Source organism: Ammodytes marinus (assembly GCF_949987685.1).
Source record: "Ammodytes marinus genome assembly, chromosome: 10".
NCBI classification, from domain to species: Eukaryota; Metazoa; Chordata; class Actinopteri; order Uranoscopiformes; family Ammodytidae; genus Ammodytes; species Ammodytes marinus.
The window spans coordinates 5027734-5047779 of NC_137214.1; the positions used below are offsets into that span (position 1 = coordinate 5027734).

The following is a 20046-nucleotide window of genomic DNA, read 5'->3' on the forward strand; positions in this document are numbered from 1 at the left end:
TCACTGAAAGGGATATCTGCCTAAGTAACGCCTGCTCTATCTCTCTTTATGTTGTGGTAATGAGCCAATGTCCAGCTGAAAACAGCCCCGCATACTGTGTTGTGGCTAATAGTCCGGCAGTGAGTGAGTGAGTGAGTGAGTGAGTGAGTGAGTGAGTGAGTGAGTGAGTGAGTGAGTGAGTGAGTGAGTGAGTGAGTGAGTGAGTGAGTGAGTGAGTGAGTGAGTGAGTGAGTGAGTGAGTGAGCTGGGCAGACTGCAGCTTGTTTGGCTAAAGGCTGGTGTGGTGTGTATATAGCTGGGGGTCTGGGGCCTGGCTAATGAGTGGCTGCCCTGCCAGACGAGGGGCCAGGCCTGTGCTCTGGATCAGGTTCCCCTTCCTGTTGACGTCTCTGTGGGCCTGACTTTACGGGAAGAGGACCCTGCGCCCAGGAAATGCTCTCCCCTTACAGCGGCACAGCTAGACAGGCAGCACGGCGCTAACCACATTTATCTGTTTATCAGAAGGACTCTGGAGCTCTGCCTAATCGCGTTTAGCCACCGGACAGATCCCCCCTCTGCTAACGAGAGACTGATAGGTACAGACACAGGCCACAGGGCCATGGGAGAGGGATTAATAGAGAGAATGGGAGAAAGGAAGAACTAAGAGAAAGACAAGAGAAAGAAGGTGAAGAGAAAGCAGAGATCAGATACGATAGAGGACCATTTGGTCCTGAGGAGATCAAGCTGAAAGCCAGTCATAGCTGGGGCACAAATGGCGGTTTCACACCTGATAGTCCACTTCTGGTTTGCTTCCTTGGTTCACTCCTAGAATGGGATACATTGGTTTGTTTTCCACCAGGTTCAGTTCACTTTCACAACTATGGTTTCCTGTGGTCCGGTGAGTTGGTCTGGCATAGTTCCTGAACTGCTGCAAGACTACAGAAAGAAACTACATGATCAAGATTATATTCCTCATCCCATTATGTATATCATAGCTGGCTACAAGAGCTCCTTTTAATGCAAACACAATGAGTGCTGCCTGCAGTTGGATCGGACTCAGTCTCAGTACTGAGACCTCTTCTTCAACAAGGTCTGGGTACGCTTGTTTGGTACACTTTGGGTGCAGAGTATGATTGCTATGTTCTCACCTGCAGCAACACAAAAAACTGCATTAAAGTGGAACCAAACAAGGCAGGTGTGAAAGCGCCTTCAGAGTCCTGCATGGCCGGAGCATTAGATGAAGTGACTAAAGGTTTCATGTCTTCTTTCACTGAACACCGTTACACTCTCTAGCTGCCCATCTGTTTGTGTCCTAATGCCTTCATTTCCCCCTCCTCCCCCCTCCCTCCCATCATCCATCCATCCATCCATCTACCCATCTACACTGTAAAACCTAACAGTACATTTTAATAAAAGAAGTAAGTTAACATAACTTAATCTTGGTAAAAAGTTAGCGTCACTCACTCCAACTTATCTCATGTAACTCAAAAATTAATTATTGTTGTAATAACTCAGTCCTTTTGAGTGCACTTAATTTTTTGAAGAATTTTAAGTAGTGGTGATGTGAATCCGGTTCATTCCATTAACTCAGTTCCTTAAAGTTGAAAAAATGTTGATGGGTTATGATGCTGCATGGCTTAAGATTGTTCAATGTTTGTTTTTATTTCAGTTTATAAATGATCAGCAGGGTACCCAAGTAAACCAAAGAATGCATTGAAATAATTATTGATATTATTTAAATCACCTCCCAGAGCATTTGAAGTGTGTCACATAAAAAAACAAGTAGGATATTAGAATTAAACAATTAATTTTTTTTTATTGCCATTATTTTATCTCTCTGATTTCTCATAGGCCTGTGTGAGAATGTTTTTATTTTCCTTGTAGGCCTAAGTAAATCAAATATTTTGGTAGGAAAAAACGGCATCTGATATGTAATTAAAAAGTCAGATTTATCGGAAGTAGTCTTAATCTGCCCTTTATTCACTCTCCATTTGGATAACCCAGTGTGTTGCATTGTGCCCGGCCAGAATGTTGACAGTAAACCTGCCTTTCACCTCACCGTGAACGCAGCACCGTGGCCGTTACTATTTCAAATAGTTTGCGCTCAGCGCTCAGCACTCAGTTTGCACTCAGCACTCACGCCACGGAGAAGTTTGCTGCGCAGCATAATTGTCGACGGATAAAAGGACTTTTTATCCACTCAGGACACAGATACGGGGCCGTCTTCCTCAGAAGGTAACTTTGCTGTCTTTATTTTATTACTGCTTACACGTTTGTGATTCAGTTTGAATTGTAATTAGAGTACATTGTGTGAAGCTGAAATGTGCTAGCTTACTGAGTTGTGCAAACTAACTATAGCTTGCAAGCACCACAATTCCTGCTTCATTGGTTAGAAACCGGACTGTTTTATAACGTTAATTTTATTTGATAATTGCTGTCAAGTTGGCTTCTGACTGAGTTTTTTTTTTCTGGTTAGCTTCCTAAGTTCTTCTCAAGAGCTCCTAGCTAGTTTCCTTTTTCTTTTTTTGCCCGGTTAGCTAACGTGAGTAAAGAAAAATATACAAAGTAAATTAATTTGAAAGCACACAATGAGGGAGCAACCCTAAAAAAGACGTACACAGCATGTCCGTGAAAATATGTAAGCTAAGGCTAGCTTGAATGCTACTTAGCCTTCACTCGACAACGTGATTTCAGACACGTGGTCCATTCCATAGAGAAACCCCTATTCGTTCAGTTATGTGGAAATGTAAATTGTGTGGCCTTTCTACTGCTTTGAAAATACTGTTATTAAGATATTACAGACTCTATCATGGCCAATATTCCACTGTTTCGCCGTTACCTTGCCTGTATAACAACTGCATGTGTACATTTAGTACTTTTAATTCGCTGAAGATACATTTGTCAAGAATACATTCTGAGCAAAGAGTGGTTGGTGGGGACAGTCATGATTTGACTACGAATCGTGGATTTCATTGCCCTGTGTGTGTGATTTTAAACAACCATTTGTTGAGGGGGACATGCATGTTCATCTAAGGGGGCATTTAAGACATGTCACCAAGATTTTTCAAGCCACCGGTACAGACTTCAAAAGTGGAGTCTGTCTTTGTTGATTCACTGCCAACTGATACACATGCATTAATATTGAGCTTCACAGACAACAGCAGTGTATATAGCACAACACAGGTAACCATCCAAGGCACAAGCTTTGGAATTGGCCTGTTTGTTTGCACTGGGGTGCATTCTGCCTTGCCTGAGTTTAAAGAGATCCGACACATATTACTTATCGGAAATTACATCTTCTTTCTACTGAAAGACTATGAGGCCATGTATATTGAGCATTTGCGGTCATATGAGCTCACAGATAATCAAAGCAAGAGTCATACCATGAAAGCTGTCTCTCACTTAACTGACCAAATGCCACAGTTTGCCTAATAATAATAATGGATTGGATTTATATAGCGCTTTTCAAGGCACTCAAAGACGCTCTACAAAGTTTCAAGTGGGCTAATTCTAACGACTAAATATTTCATTCCAGTGTTCGAGGAAAAGAACAACACAACACCAAGCTGACATCATCAAGCCTTTTTTTCCAGTGACCTGAGGGAGGCTAAAGATCAGTCTGGACCTTTCTAGGAACACTAGTGATCACCTCCCTCCCTGGGCACACTGCACAACATATTGAAAAGGTAATGTACATGTTCTACTACAACCCATGTGTTATAGGTGCATGTTCTGTGTGTGTTCTAAGAAAGCAAGAAAAATACATGCTACATGTATGCTGAACTGTAGCTGCACACCAGTAAGAGGAAACAATTACATACTGCCCTGTACAGTTTAATTTGATAAGGGAACAGTTGATATACTGATAAATGTTATGCCACTAGTGAAAAGGACAGCATCTGTAATAGCTTTTTTTCTTTTCTTTTTTATGTCACAGGTGTACCGAGCTATTATAAATGGAAGTGACTGTTCTGAAGCTAAGAGTCATCCTTGATGATGTCAACGCTGAGAGACTTATTCTGCCGTCTCGTCCAGAGACTGTGAATGCCCTCATATTTGAGGTGAAAAATAAGCTGAACCTGGACTATGACTTTCGGCTTCAGTTTCAAGACCCAGAGTTTGACAATGCCCTATGCAATTTAGTTGACATAGAGGACCTACCATCTAAGGCAACCATTAAGATACTTAGACTGGTTGATTTAGATCAGAGTTCAATCAGCACAGATGACACAGTGTTGTTGTCTGATAACACAGATTCACCAGAGCGTCCTTGCCGATGGCCAGAGATCTTTGCTGTTCCAACATTCTCGCTTGAGGTGGAGTATGCTCTAAGAGAGGGCAACTCTTCATTTGTGAGAGAGGGGGAAACACTTTGGGTAACCAAGGATCAAAAACACAACATCCTGGATGTAATGGCTGCGGAAATATATAAGCATAAAGCATATCCTAGTTTCAAACAGATTGGCAATGCTGCAAAGGCTCTGGTGAGAAAACACCCCTGTCTAAAAGAAAACGGTTCCAAAACAGGGTGTCGGGGTTGGCAGAACAGCCTGTTCTTCAAGATGTGCAACTACAGGATCAAACTGAGCAGGGCTGAAACACTGGAGACCCAGAGACTTGAGATGGTGGAGCAGTTCAGGAGGACATCAACAGAAAGACATGATTCTCATTGATCAACATATGCAGCGCACCTTCGCACTCAGGCGTGAAGAGATGGTGAATTCAGCTCCTCCCATTGTCGAACTCAAAGACAGATGGCCTGCACTCTTTTGTGAAGCACAGGTGAATAAAATCTTAAAACGGGCAACTAAAAAGTTACACACACTGTCCGTCATCGTTGTAGGAGTGCTTGGTCTGGAAAAAGAGCTCATAATTGCTAAGTTTTATTGGCAGTGTGTATATTTGTATAAAAAAATCCAGTTTGTAATCTTGCATTTTCTTCCCACCATGCAGCTCTACAGCGAATTCCACAGGATCACCAATCAAAATCTACAATTTTCCTTCTTTTCTGCACTTGACCAATACACACCTAAGCTGCTGACGCTCTACAAAAAGATGAAGACTGGAAGATTTGGGGAGAAGATGGAAGAACTTTTGATGGCATATGAGGAACAGGTGAACATTTTATTTAAAAAAATGTTATGCATTAGATTGATTTTGAATGTAAACAGCGGACCCCAACATCCTATGCATAACTATTTTGTGTGTTCAACAGGATAAGAACAACATCAATGCAGCTCGAACAGCAGTCTTGGCCGGCCTACCGCTGTACTTAAAGGAGGATTCATCAGAGCTCTTCAAAACATGCAAGGTATATTTATTTTCATGTTCTCTTTCTCCTATATATACCTTAATCTATGTTGCTAAGGGAAATCCCTAATTTGTCTTATTCCTCCTACTGTGTGAGTTGTTGGCTCCCTTTTTAGAGCAGTTCTCTACACTACCTCCGTTTGGGCATCACATTATCTAGGCTTGAAAAGCTGTTTCCCCTTGGTCAACTAAATGTTGAATGTTATAACATTGCATTAATTGCTAGACTGGTGTTGAGATGATGCCTGTTTCATTCTAAAGTGACCTTGAGTAAATTATTAGGCTGAGATGGGACAAAGGAACTAATACATGAGTAAGAGGTTTGTTTCGTGATAAAGCCTTTGGAAGATTTTTTTATTTTTTTTTAATGTACCATTGATCTGTTTTCAGCACATACACGCATGTAGTGGATCGTGAGTAGATAGTCACTGATTTTGACATTTGAGTGAGGTTCAAGTTAGAAATGTTTTAAAAATCCGTTCTCGTCACGCACATAGACTTATTTTTTATATTTATTTTTAATGCTCACACAACTCAAAAATAGCTGAGCATCATATACTACCTGTATGTATATTTTGTTTGTGCTCTTCTAAACTTACAAGGCTTCTACAATAAATCCAGATCATCACATATACTTAACATGCCTTCCCTTTTCAGAATGAGTTTGAGGCAACCAACCAGGGAGCAGTGGCTTTGGTGGCAGTGGTCAATGAAGAGGAGGTGCCTGCAGGAGCTCCTTTTGAAACACATCACGTGTCAATCGTCCTCCAAGATCAGGTTGTAATGTCTCACACATCTTGGCCAGATTCACTTGTGATTTTGTTTGGACTGATCTATGCTCTCCATCTGAGCTACCCTGAGAAGTTAGGGGGCTTCTTCGACTTCATCCAGGTTGTCCTCTTAAACCTTGATGATGGGAGAAAACAACTCAAACCTAAGTTGCTGGCCTTAAGAAATGAGCTGGAGTAAAGTTGTGACCACAGTAGTTGATATTGTTTGTCATGTCAAAACATAATTTGGCTTGCATGCCAAACTGTTTTCTGTTCTGATTCCCTAGTGTTTATGACAAGAGTTGCAAGTGTGATGCAATAGTTTTTCTGTGGTGTTGTCCACTTAATGCACACCAGATTAAAAAAGAACAACATTCATGTTATTACTTGTTCAGGTGAAGACACAAAAGACATTTTTTCTTGTGTGCTTTGAAGGTGCTGGTTGGCACAGGTTTCTACTCGACACAGCCAGACGAGCTGTATCCAGTAACTATGCTAGGCTAAGCTGCTGGCTTCCAAATTCATATAACGGCTACAAGAGTGGTATATATTTTACTTATAGGTTGTTTGTCTTTTTGATCTCTAAATAATGCCTTAAAAAATAAGCTGTTAAAAGTGTAATTTCACCATATTTTGGTTTTCTGTTTTTGTAAACAAAAAGGACACATTGCTAGAAAGAGAGACAATAACAGGAAATGTAAGATTTAGACAGACAAAGAAAGTGTTTATATGTAATACTATGCAGATAGATGGAAGTAAACATCAGGGAGGGAAACTAAAATGCGTCAATGGACATTGCAGTAAAGAGGTGGAGTTATGGAAAATGTGGTGCTTAGTACCGGCTTTGTGCAGAGGTTAAAGATAGTATGTTTCAGCAGAGCACTGTTAACCCATCTAGAACATTTTTTATTTTATTTTTTATTTTTTTTATTATCATACATTTATTTTTATTGTTTAACTTTGGGTGTTTATTTTATTTTCCCTGAAGATTTAAAGAGAAAAACGTATTTGTAAAGGAAGAAATGACATCTGAAAAAAATGTGAACACTGAAATGCTTTGTGTTGTGTTGTAAGTGCTCCTCATTCAACTTAATAAATGATTTAAGTTGTATCAGACATGTGTGTTTTATACTGAGTTAACCCAACTAGAACGGTTCAAGGCAATCGGTTTCCTCGAATGAATTAAGTTGCTAAAAGTTGTCACAACTAGAATCTAGTAATTTGCTTTAATGGAAGAAAACTGAGTTAATGAAACTCAAGTAGGAACATTTGTGGAAAGAATCCCATTCAAGTTAGTCTTACTTATTCAGATACATTATACAAACACATTTGTGATGAGTTCAGATAAATGCAATATTTAAGTGTAAAATACGTTTTAGTTTAAGTTCAGTTAACTTAGTGGAATTAGTACTATTAACTTAATTTACCTAACTTACCTTGACAATAAATAATTGAGTTACCTATACTCAAATCAAAGAATTGTCTATGCTTAAATAGTATAAGTTAATAAACTCAAATGATTCAAGGCAATCGGTTTCCTCAAACCGTTTGAGTTGAACTAACTCGTCAGGTTTTACAGTGTAGCAATCCCTGGGAGGCACGGGGAGTCGAGGAACAGCCTAGAGAAGGAAGCGAGGGAGCGGTTGCATACATACTAAAGAACCACTTACCTTCCTAGGGGCCTGTACGTCTCTCAATCACCGCGAGCAGTGCCTCCTCTCTGCTCCCCCCCCCCCACCGCCTCCTCCCAGATAGTGCTAGTAATGGGAGGTTAACACAGAGGCAGCGCTCCCATTATTGAGTGAATTTAGCACCTCGGACAGCGCTCTACAATCTTTATTGCTTTGCTGACCCTCTCGTCATGTCCTGGGCGTGCTCGACAGCCTCCGCATGTGCGTTAGCTGCGTGTGTGTCTGTCTGTGTGTGTCTATGTGTGTGTCTGTGTGTGTGTCTGTGTGTGTGACTGTGTGTGTCTGTGTGTCTGTGTGTGTCTGTGTGTGTGATATGAGGTCTGATTGAAAGGCGGCGTGTCACGGAACAGAGAGCACACATGCTCCAGGGCTTGTTCACAGCGAGGGATACACTCAAGAGGGTATAGCGGCACAGCGTGTGTGTGTGTGTGTGTGTGTGTGTGTGTGTGTTTTGCGCGGAGTGGAAGAGAGGGAAGCGAGTGTGGGAAGGTTGTAGGGGAGAGGAGGGGGGGGGCTGCAATTTTCTGGTTGTCGCGCCTCCAGCATATATCCTGGCCCCGGCACATTAACTTTTAAAAAGGGGTTTGGTGGGGCTGTGGTAGGTGTCTACATCACACTCACACACACACACACACACACACACACACACACACACACACACACACACACACACACACACACACACACACACACACACACTCATAACGACTGCCTGGAGTCACTCGTACACTGAAGAGAATAGGGAGAGAGGAAAGGGCATAAGCGCTAGAAAATGAGCGCCCCCAAGAAAACGACAAAACGCTATAACCTATGCAAGGATAAATGTTTGATGTGGGAAAATGTACACTCGGCGGGGGCGATTTTCACCTGCGCAATGATGTTTCTACATTCATCACACAAAGTGGATGCGAGGGAGTAAGGGGAGGGGGGGGGGGCTGTTGACTCATGGATCATTACCAGGGTTAATACAGGCCAGGAGACGGTGCATGGCCTGTCCCCCCCCCAGGCTAAACAAGCGCCCAGTTGTATAGCCACTGTCACCTCCCCCTCCCCCCTCTCTCTGATGATATGTTGTGTTAAATGAGACTGATGGCCGATCATGTGCGGCTGGATTCATGACAGCATAGGGAGGAGAAGAAGGGCTTGATATAGAGAGATATAGGGCTCATCTTTTATTCACAGATAACACTGTCTTACCTCTTGCTCTCTCTCTCCCCCCCAAACTGCCCTGGCTGGTTAACAGAGTGCCGGGACAGGGCCCATTTCTCTTTCTCTTGCGTCTGCCCTCCTCCCTCCCTCCCTCTCTTCTCTTCTGTTCTGCATTCACAGCATAACGCAAAGGACCTGGGATGTAATAAAAGTGAGTGAACTCTTTGAGCCTGATCAATCTTCTGTTCCTCTTTCTTCTGTGTTTGATTGTAGGAGGTGATCCTAAAGAGAGCAGCGGACCTAGTGGAGGCGCTGTACGGGATGCCTCATAACAACCAGGTAAACACACACACACACACACGGACGCACGCGCGCGCGCACACACACACTCACACACACACACACACACACTCACGCCCATATTGAGGACAGAGAGAGGTCACGTCCTCAGTAATTTTTTTCCTTTCAGGTTTTATTTCGTTTATTACGTGAAACTAGAGGCGACGGGACAATTATACCGTCACTTGACATGTAGTTGTTGTTGTTTTTTTTATTCAGTTTTTTTTCTAGGGTGTCCATGGGGTGGGGGGGTGTGTTTTTTTATGTATGCATATTTTCAGAAAATAGATAAATAAAGTATTAAAAAAAAAGATAATAATGAAAATAATAAAACGCTCTGCCTACTACTAGGTTTTAAATGTGCCATATCTCAAGTGGAGATGTAACATTCACGTAGGGAGACCATAAAGCCTTATACACGAAGAGCATATTCTCCTCCTCTTCTCTTCTCTGTTGCTGACCACAGCTCTTTTCCCCCTTTCTTTCTTCATCAATCTGTCAGGAGATGATTCTGAAGCGGGCGGCGGACATAGCGGAGGCCCTGTACACCACGGTGCCGCGAGGCCACAACCAGCTCTCCGGGCTGGGCAGCGGCTCCGTGCACGCAGGCATGATGTCAGTCAACTCCTTCTCCGGCTCCGAGGTGGCGCAGACAGCCAATCAGGGTGAGGCAAAAAAAAAAAAAAACTCAACGTAAAAAAATCTAATCAAATTAAAATCAACACACAAATAAATAATAAATAAAACATTAAAGTCTGTTGTTGGGGAAACGTGGCAGTGATTATTATTTTATTTTTTTGGAAAGATGGATGGATAAGTGAAGATGAGTAGTGCAATAGGGGGGACCATTTTATTTTCCATGTGGGAAATTCCAAGAGAGAGTGATTTAGGAGGTCGGAGCAAAATAAGAGTGAGAGATGCTGTGGAGAAAAAAAGAGAGGCAGTAAGGAACAAGGGAAAAAATGGAGAAGGAGAAGGTGAGAGGAGTGAAGAATGGAGAAAAAAAGAAGGAGGCACGGATAGGGATAGAGAAATATGAGTGGGTCCTAGGGGTGTGTATATTAGACTGGGGTCAGCCCCCCTCGTCTGACAGAGAGAGATGTGGGTGCAGTCAGTGGTGATTTATCACAGGTATCAAGGGGGGGAAAGCAGAGCATAGCCAGGGCCCCTCTGGATGTGTCTCAATACTTCCACCAGAGCTTCCCCTACTGTCCTTCATCATCTTCATCTGGAAACATCTTAAAAAAAAAAAAAAAAAAAGTTATCAGCTGGTGTGTGTGTGTGTGTGTGTGTGACGTCCGGCCATGCAGTTTCACACTGGTAACAGATGAGGATGGGGAATTGGGTGTTGCCTAATTATCAAGAAAAAAAGGGGGCTAGAACAAAGTACAAGTAGAGCAATACATAGCAAGAATTTCTTGATGTTCAATTCCAGCTGGGTTTTTTTTTTTTTTTTTTCATTGTCAGCGCATTGGACCTGAGACTTACAGATATATTTATAGTCTTCTTAACATCTTCTACCTTTATGCTGTCGCTGTCCCCTGTAAGGCATAGCGGATGGGAAAGGCTCCTGTCAGAAATACTGGCTTCATTCCTTTATAAATGACAGAAGCGCTTGCAGAGGCCTTTTAGTGTTAATTGCCTTATCAATATATGTAATTTGGGGAGAGGAGCCGGGTGAGGTTAAAGGCCCCCTTGTTCCCTGTGGTTGAATGGCTAGCTATAGTTCCCCTTTCTCATATCATTCTTCCTCCTGCTCTGTTCATTGCTTTCTCGCTCTGCCATATGCTGTCAAATCTTTTTTTTTTTTCACAAATTAATTTTGGCTTCTGGTGCTGCGTCCATTAGCCGTGTAGGGAACAGAGGTATTTGGCAGCGCTGCATGTACAGTAGGCTTTCTAGGTTTAGTATTGTCTGTCGTCTGCTATTTAGGCTATACTGCTAACATCTCTCTCTCTCTCTCCTGGTCTCCCTCTCTTTCCCTGTCCATAGGTTTCAGTAGGAGTACAAGCAGTGTGTCCCCTCATGGTTATGTCCCCAGCTCCACCCCGCAGCACAGTAGCTACAGCTCCACTAGCATGAACGGCTACGCTAACTCTGGCATGGCAACCTTGGGCACCTCGCCCAACTTCCTCAATGGATCGGCAGGCAACTCGCCCTATGCCAGTGAGTAAACAACACCACATCCTAAGATCTGAGACCTCCTTCTGACAGTGAAAAGATTGAATATTTTAAACAGGACATGTATTTTGATAGGAGTTGGTCACGGGAAAATGTGGAAAAAACAAGTGACGCATGCACACGGCGAAAGTCCTGCATTTCAGCTGGCTCATCTGTTTCTTTAAGAACGGAGTCAAACGCAAATCCCCACTTTATTGGCCAGGGGAGCAGATCACCTAGCAGCCCCCCCCCCCAACCCACCCACACCCACACAACCCACCACCTCTTCTCACACACACATTCACCCTCTACATTAAAGACCCTTGATTAAATCAATAAACTAATTGCTAGAGAAGCAATTCCATTTCAGCGCTTTGATTCCTGGGTGTTAACAAGTATTTTAACAGGCTCATCGGCCCCCACACAGACACTTTCAATCAATGGCCCCCTTGGCCTGCCTTTGTAGGTCCAATTTTCATTAATTGATTAGTTAGCCCCCTTCATAAATGGATTATGACTTTATTGCGAGGATTTGTCAGGAGGAGCCATAAAAGCTAAGTGTTGGATAATAACAACAATAAAGGCAAAAGGCAGATATCAGAGGGCGGCTGAAATACGACTCAGTTGATTGTAAAATCACTGAGGGGGAAAATGCTCTTAGTATATTAGCAGACAAAAGACAAACCCAGGTTAGCTTGATGGATGGGGTTGGTGTAAGAGGGAGACAGGGTTTAGGGTGTGAAGATAACCCTCTGCTCGTGTTTGCCTGTGGACGGGTCCCACAACCTAAATCCTATATGTTTTGTGACACATTTTGTAAAAAATAAATAAAATAAAAAATTAGAGCTGTCAAGCGATTAAATTTTTTTATCTAATTAATTACAGGCTCTGTGATTAATTAATCTAAATGAATCACATACTTATATGACACTTGTATGCCTGTTTATAAACAACTGTATAGGCTACTCTCTCTCTCTCTCTCTCTCTCTCCCCGTCTCTCGTAACTTCTGCTTCTTGCTAAATGACGACTGTCTATCTTCCACACAACAGACAGCGCTGCACTGCCACAGGTGCAGTGCGCATAGCCTATGCCGACTCATTCACCGTCCTACTCATAGCCAAAAATATTGAGACACACACACACACACAAAGGAGGAAAAAAGACAGGCATATGCCAGCTAGGAAGAGTGAGAGGGGGCGGGTGTCCGTTTGTGGGAGACGATCGCAGCTAGCAAACAGAGACACGGAGGAAGATGGAGAGATACTGTTTTGAACCTACATTGTTAATCAGGCACCCACTAAATCAATAATTCACAGACACTGCGGAGAATAACAAAAGACGTATTCCTACCTTCATGCTTATTTGCCCGGAGCAGCCCATAACACATCCATAAAGCCCTCGGCCTCTTTCCCCTGCTTCTTTCTTTACTCTTTAATCCCGTGCGGGCCGTGTCAGCAAGCTACAGGTGCAGCTCCGCTATCGTCTCACCTCTTTTGCACCGGGTCAAAGGGCAATATAGAAGTGCGATTAATCTGCGTTAATTTTTTTAATCGCGTTAATTTTTCTGTGATTAATTAATCGAAATTAATGCGTTAATTTGACAGCCCTATAAAAAATACAATCATTTCAAAAGAATGTGCTGTTTTCATCCAGATTGCTTGTAATGATGTCGACATAAGGACAAGATGTTCACAAGTTAAAGATGTTATGACATGGGACCAACATTTAAAACAGTAACATTTAACTCAACCTATTCCAATGCAACCGGGTATAGATCCAAATTCTAATTCATTTTGACGCGTGAATTTGTGGCATTGACCACTAGCTAGTCATCTTCACAGCGCTGAGCTTTGAAAAAACAAATAGCAATAGTTGGATAAAATGTTGGATAAAAAGAGGAAGCTATCATAGCTTATTAGCCAAGAGTCACAGAGTGAATGAACAATGGGCACAAAATGCCCGGGATCAGTGAACAACTAAGCAGGCTCCAAAGAAAATAGAAATGCACTCAGAGAGGTATCGCAACTAACAAGGGGCCAACAAGTTCCCAACAGCTAGCATGTCACCAACGAGCTAGCCTAGTAGCAGTTCACCAACTAGCAGTGTGATTGGCCCCCAGACATGCGCAGGAATTTTCATTGTGCCAGTTTTTGGTGTGATCAGGCTTTAAGGCTTTTAGAATCATGACACTAATATTAACTCTGAAAAGATGAGAAGTAAATGGAGTAAGCCATAAAATCACAAAGTAGCAACTATTTTGTTCCATGCCTGTGTGTGTTGGATCTGATTCGAAACCACTTGCTCTGGTTACTCATTGAAATCTCTTGCATGGTTTGTGAGATGTCCCGAAAACAAATTAGGATCCAGCGCCCCCCAGTAAGCAAGGAGTTGTTTATCAAGCCTTGCCCCACCCCCCCTCGAGCAACAGAATGACTCATCAAAACAGATCAGAGGATAAAGAAAGTGCTTGGGGCTGTTTTTGTCGGGGTGCAGGTTTTTCCTCAACTCAAACACATTTTTGTCTTAGCTATGGAATATCTCAACTGCCAGTTTTATTGCTTAACAACACACAACAAAAAAAAGCTTTCCAAAAGAAAAAGTGTTGAGCCAAGTTGATTTTTGAGTCCAAAATAATATTATCCCTCCTCCTTGCCACCATTGCCTCGTCCATCCGACCACCAGTCCCCTTCTGTCCGTCGCGTGTGCCCCCCCTGCTGTGCCCTCGTCCCTCACTCTAACCTTGGTCTCTCTGCCCTGTCCGTCTCCATGTGTCCTTCCTGTCAACCTCCCCTGACCCCCACCCCCCCCCCCCCTCCCTACTACCCCACCGTGCCCCACCCTACCCTCCCCTGCTCCCCCCCAGTCGTGCCGTCCAGCCCCACCATGAACTCCTCCACCAGCCTGCCCTCCAACTGCAGCAGCTCCTCCGGCATCTTCTCCTTCTCCCCGGCCAACATGGTGTCGGCCGCCGTCAAGCAGAAGAGCGCCTTCGCCCCCGTGGTGCGGCCCCAGAACTCCCCGCCGCCCACCTGCACCAGCGGCAACGGCATGCAAGGTGAGAGCATGGACAACAGAACGGAGCCTTCCTGACACATGTCCACACATGTACATGGATATTACATTCCAGTAGAAAACCTTTAGTGTGTTAGAAAATCTCTCTGTATACATGAAAAACACAAAAAAAAACAAAGATTGAAAATTGGGACGTAAATTGAGCCAGGTAATGTCAAACACCATAGATAGAAAGATAGCCTGGTTGTCACAAAGCGGGGTTAGGGGTCAGCTGTGCCGTACCTATTTGTGGGAGCAGTTAGTTAGGAGTACCAAGCGGTCCCAAAGGGGTTAGCTCCACACTGCAGTACTTTTATTGGTCGACAGAATCCTCATTTTCTGAGCCAGAGATAAACCGCTGTATGTAATCACCTTGGCAAAAGTGAGATAAAAATGTCAGTTGCGCGGCTCTGTTTATTGTATCGCGTTCTTCCTCATCTTTGAATTAATCAGTGGGCTACTCTGTGTCCCACTGCTACGATGTCACCATAGTTACATAGATGCCACCGCGTCTGATCCATAGACTGTATTTACTCTGACCAGGGCTATCCACTTCTGACATAAACCCTGCCTACCAAATAAGGGTACTGTCTGCAGTGGAAACACAAGCAAGACCTGTACCGAGGTGTGCTGCTGAGTTTTCAAACCGCTCTAGTTTTAGGGGCGCTTTACACGACAACACGAAACGGTGCAAACGCGGAAATAGTGTCGTGCAGGGCTCAAATATAACACTTGCCAATTTAGTCTAAGCGATTAGTAAGTTATTGAGACCACCTGACACTTTTTCTGGGGAAAGATTTGTGCTCTGCCGGTTTTTCTAGCAAAATAAACGTGTGTAGCTTCTATATGCCAGGGACACGGCTCTCTCTACATTAAAAAAACACTATCATAGTTCAGCGCGCAGCGGTTAAGTTACAGTTCAACAAAAGGAGCATTAAGGCTACGGCTTCACAGTAAAAGCATTTCACTGGCTAAACATTAGCATTTCACTGGACAAACGTGAGTCGACTTTTATTTTGAAGTACGCCTAACAGGAAAAGTAGCCGCTCACAAAGCCCCTTCACTATCAGCATGTCTTCTGTTTTCACGAGTTCAATGCGGTGAAATAAGAGGACAGAAAGCTTGTAATTTACAATACTTGTAACCCCAAGCTTACACCAACCGCTTTATGAACGTTAATGGCATTAATTTTCGGTTACAGTAAGGTTTTATGCATCAAATTGTACCGGAAGAGCTATCTACTAGGCTGTGTCACCACTGACTATTGGCTTGGCATGGCTGCTACACTGCTACTACAGCGATTTCGTCCCGTTTCCTCTGAAAACATGTGTACGAGTGAAGATGTCAGATAAATTGTGTCTGAACGGGGGGTTTTTTCAAACCAAAAACGGGAAAACTGTCACGTTTTCACCATGTAAAGTGCCCCTTAGTGTCTGGTTGGTTGTGTTGTTTGCGTGTGGACAAAAGGCCAAACCGCAAAGATAAAGATACGGTTGCGTTAAGATTCCTGTGTACATGTGGACATGGCCTTCAGTTACCATGGTACCTAATGCGATCTAATTCAGTAGCTACTGTTTGTATGCCTATTCATGTCTATTCAGAGTCCTGCTTTTCTTAACTTCCTTTTGATAATAATCCCTTGCCTTTTTTACTCCCAACTTTTTCCCTTTTTCTTCCTCCTCTTCCTCACTCCCCTGTTTATCCTCCTCTCTTTATTTCCTCTCCACTTCTCCTCCCTCGCTCTATAGATCAGTCTTTTGTGGACTCTAGCAAGTACTCATCAGCCAACTCTCTGCAGGGCCTGGCCTTCTCCTGAAGTATGTTATACCCCTCGCTCTCTCTCTCTCTCTTTGATTCTCTTCATGTTTCCATGGCCTCTCTCCCAACATTTAACACCCACCACCAGCCCCATCCTGCCCTTCCCTTCCTTCTCCTTTTTTTCCCGCTCTGTTTGTATTTGTCGCTCTTCACTTGTCACAGAAGACGGTACAACCACACCATATGTGTTCCATTTCCTGTTTTCTTAACTTCCTGCTTCCTGTCCTGTGCTGTCCGTTGGGTGTCATTCTAAGGGGAGGTGGTAGTAGTATTGCTGAGGGGGGAGAGGGGGGGGAGGGGGGGGGTGCTTGTTATGCCACCGCGGGTCATTCTGCTACTCTCATTTCCAATCCCATGCAGGGCCTAGTCTAGGCAGGATGTAGTAATATAGTGTTGAGATCTCCACATTGATGGATGGGAATCTTTATCAGTGCCCCGAGCTAAGCACTTCCTCACTTCCTCTGTCGGGGCGTTGATGAGCGCTGACCAACGCTGACCCGAAGGTCCATTGGCCCCCACTGCGCCCAACACACACATGCATGCACACACGCACACACACACACACACACACACACACGCACTGACACACACATGCACACTTGCACGCACGCACGCATGTACACACACACACACAGCCCGTGACACTTAGGAAATAACCAGGGAATTAGTGGATTGAAGAGAGAGAAGGGGAATCAATAGGGAGCCAATATGTTATATGAAACATTCCTCCGTGTGATGGCTGCTGTGTAAGAGAGAAAGGGGGGAAGGGTTAGGGGGAGGTGAAGATGTAGCAGCTAGAGAGAGAGAGCATGATTTAAGAAGGTAAAAATGTGAGCATAGGGCTCTGTAAGAAAGGCTCTCACTCATCCCTTATCCATGTTCAAGTGCTGAGTGTCATTTCATCTCCTCTGTGTTTGAAGGATGCTCTGTGATGGCACAATGCGACTGCTAACAATTAACAGTGGCAGCTTTTCTCGCATGAAGCTCTTCAGAAATAAAAAGGCCTGTGAAAAAGTTGAGTGTTAGCGCCAAGTTTAGCGACGGAGCGCAGGAAAAATGTTATGATTTTGGGGTTGTGTGTGTGGAGGGGGGGGGGGGGGTATGGAGAGATAATGAGGGGAGAGTGAGTCGCTGTTCGCCAGATGCTGGAGCACATTTCTGTTATGTGACTGTTGTGATGACAGATGAAAGCCAGCAATCACATGACTGACCTTCCTCTCTCTCTCTCTCTCTCTCTCTCTCTCTCTGTTTCTCTCTCTCTCTTTCCTCCCCCTCTTTTCCCACCAAAAAAAAGCAGCGATTCCCGGGATGATCGTTCCACCCATGTAGAGGGATTTTTTTTAGGGGAATGTTTAAGGAAGGGAAAACAAAACAAAAAAAAAGACACAGTAGCTAGAGTCTGGCGAGGCTCTGCTATGCTCCGGAGCTGAGGTGAAAAAGGAAGTGGAGAAGATAAGACGCTGGATAAACTCAGGCCTTTTCCATTGGGGGAAGAGGAAAAGAAAAAAGAAATAAAGGGACAATACCAACCTTTGTGATGTTATATTTCCCTCTCTGGTTGACTTTAGTGTGTAGCCCCTCTGACACGGCGGCGTTTGGACATGAAGTGTATAGAGACTGATAGTTTTACCCACAGTGTGACACTGACCTCATGAAAATAGCATTTATTTATCGTTATGTTTGTAATGCCTGTAAGCTCTTTGGCTTTTGATAAGTGGAGGACCCGTCTAACAGACACACACAGTCTGTGTCGGATTGGCCAATGAGGTTTTTTGTGTAACCTCTGTCACAATAGAATATGATTTCCTTAGCTCAACCTGTTTGAAAAAAAAACACATGACAACACACACACACACACACACACACACACACACACACACACACACACACACAAAGAAATACCGGAAAGAACAAAATCAAAACTCTCAATTTTGCTGCTTATTATCTAAAGGTGGTATAACAAAACGGCCCTATGCTCATTCAACATTATAACACATGCCTCTGTTTCTTGTCCTGTTTGTTTGTTTGTTTGTTTGTTTGTTTGTTTGTTTGTTTGTTTGACTTCTAAATAAACTGTGAGGATTGAGCTGTTTGCAATATGCTTTTCTGCTTGTCATGTGAAGAAAAAAATGATTTAGCCAAAATTGAAATTTTTTTGGTCTGAGATTTTAAGTGAAGGACTTGAAAAAGCCAGAGGGGGATGTGTGCGTCCAGCCAGCACTGTAAACTGAAGGAGTCTAGCAAATATCAAATTTAGAATAAATGCGTGATATATGTGATATATTTTTGTATATAACAAAAAAAAAAAGAAATGGACTTTTTTTTTTTTTTTTTTTTTGCGATAGCTATAGTTTGAAATGTAAAGATTAAATGTCTTAAGGCAGCTTCTCAGTACAGAAGATAGATTTAAATGTGTGTTGTCAATATCTCATCTGCTAAAAACACGAGGAAAACATGGATTTGGATACAAAAAAGGGGGATTCCTGTAAAAAAATATCCTATAAATAATGTATTTATCCCTTGTATTTGTACATTGCCTCTCACCCCTGGTTTAGTTGTGTTTGTGTCAGTTTTAATATAGTAAGTGAACATTATGTCACAGTGTTTCCTTTCATTATTTACTGTTGTCTCTCACTATTTAAATGTGACTTTTGTTTTTTTAAATCTTTTTGGATTTTTGTATGTTGATCGTTTTGCATCGGTGTACCATGCTTTCATTTGTTGATTCATAAAAAAAAACATGCCATTGTCTATTTTTGTATGATTTGTAAGGTAATAAAAAGTTTTCAGTTTTTTTTCCCCTTATGAAAATGTTTATTGTATGGCAAAAAAAATGGTAGCATCTTATTCAGAGTATTTGGTTGAAGTAGATTTTTTTAAGAATATATACACACATTAATATATGCTGTAAATCTATATCTTTTTTTTTTGGTTTGAACTCTTTGAGGCTTTCAGATTTGACGCTGTTCTTGAACTGATAATATGCATGGGTTCTTCTCTTGAGTGACACTTTCTGTTTGTGTGTGTGTGTGTGTGTGTGTGTGTGTGTGTGTGTGTGTGTGTGTGTGTGTGTGTGTGTGTGTGTGGAAAATCCAAGGGAAGTCAGAAATTGCTCCGTTTTCTTTCTTTCTTTTGAGTTCCTCTTAGTCTCTCTCTCTCTTTCTTTTCTTCTGTTACTTAATGCCTGCTTACATACTGTATCTATATACTATTTTTCTTTGTTGTGTGTGTGTGTCACTGTAATCTTTACCAGCAGTCTAGATGCCTTAAACAATGCAAACCCATTCTTCATTCAATCACGTGTACAGTTTTTCTACCCTCACCACAATTGTCTATTGCCACAGAGGAATTCATGGGAAACTTGGGGACAAAAGCACAAACCCACTCTGTTTTGGTGGTGAAAGCCAGACTAGAATACAAAGAGCCATAATTCAACTATCACACACACACACACACTCACACACACATACACACACACACACACACCCTGATGTACTATAATACTGCTGCAATGGCACGCATCGAGAGGACGCTCCGTGCTCAGAGGCCGTCCTCAGCTGTTCACACAAACACTCTGTCTTTCTTTTTTTCCTCGTAGCAGATTATGTAGCCTTTTTTCAATTAATGAAATCATTTGAAGCGCATGCTGGTAATATACTTCTCAATAACCACGGGATCACACAACAAACAGAGCCGAGTACATTAGTTTTACAAAGGGGCGCAGCGCACAGTGACAACAACACTGTCACAGCACAACTTGAAATCCACACATACACAT

General features: G+C 42.8%; 1 protein-coding gene across 1 annotated transcript in view; it reads left to right on the top strand.

Moving 5' to 3' along the window:
• Nucleotides 1-18536, top strand: part of LOC307256724 (transcription factor COE1-like) — a 74321-nt gene extending 55785 nt beyond the window's left edge. The window contains exons 12-16 of the mRNA XM_080035808.1: nt 9173-9238; nt 9741-9903; nt 11231-11404; nt 14263-14454; nt 17566-18536. Of these exons, the coding sequence (XP_079891934.1) occupies nt 9173-9238; nt 9741-9903; nt 11231-11404; nt 14263-14454; nt 17566-17597 (627 nt within the window). The 3' untranslated portion in view covers nt 17598-18536. The remainder of the gene's footprint in view (nt 1-9172; nt 9239-9740; nt 9904-11230; nt 11405-14262; nt 14455-17565) is intronic.
• The last annotated feature ends 1510 nt before the right edge of the window (nt 18537-20046 follow it).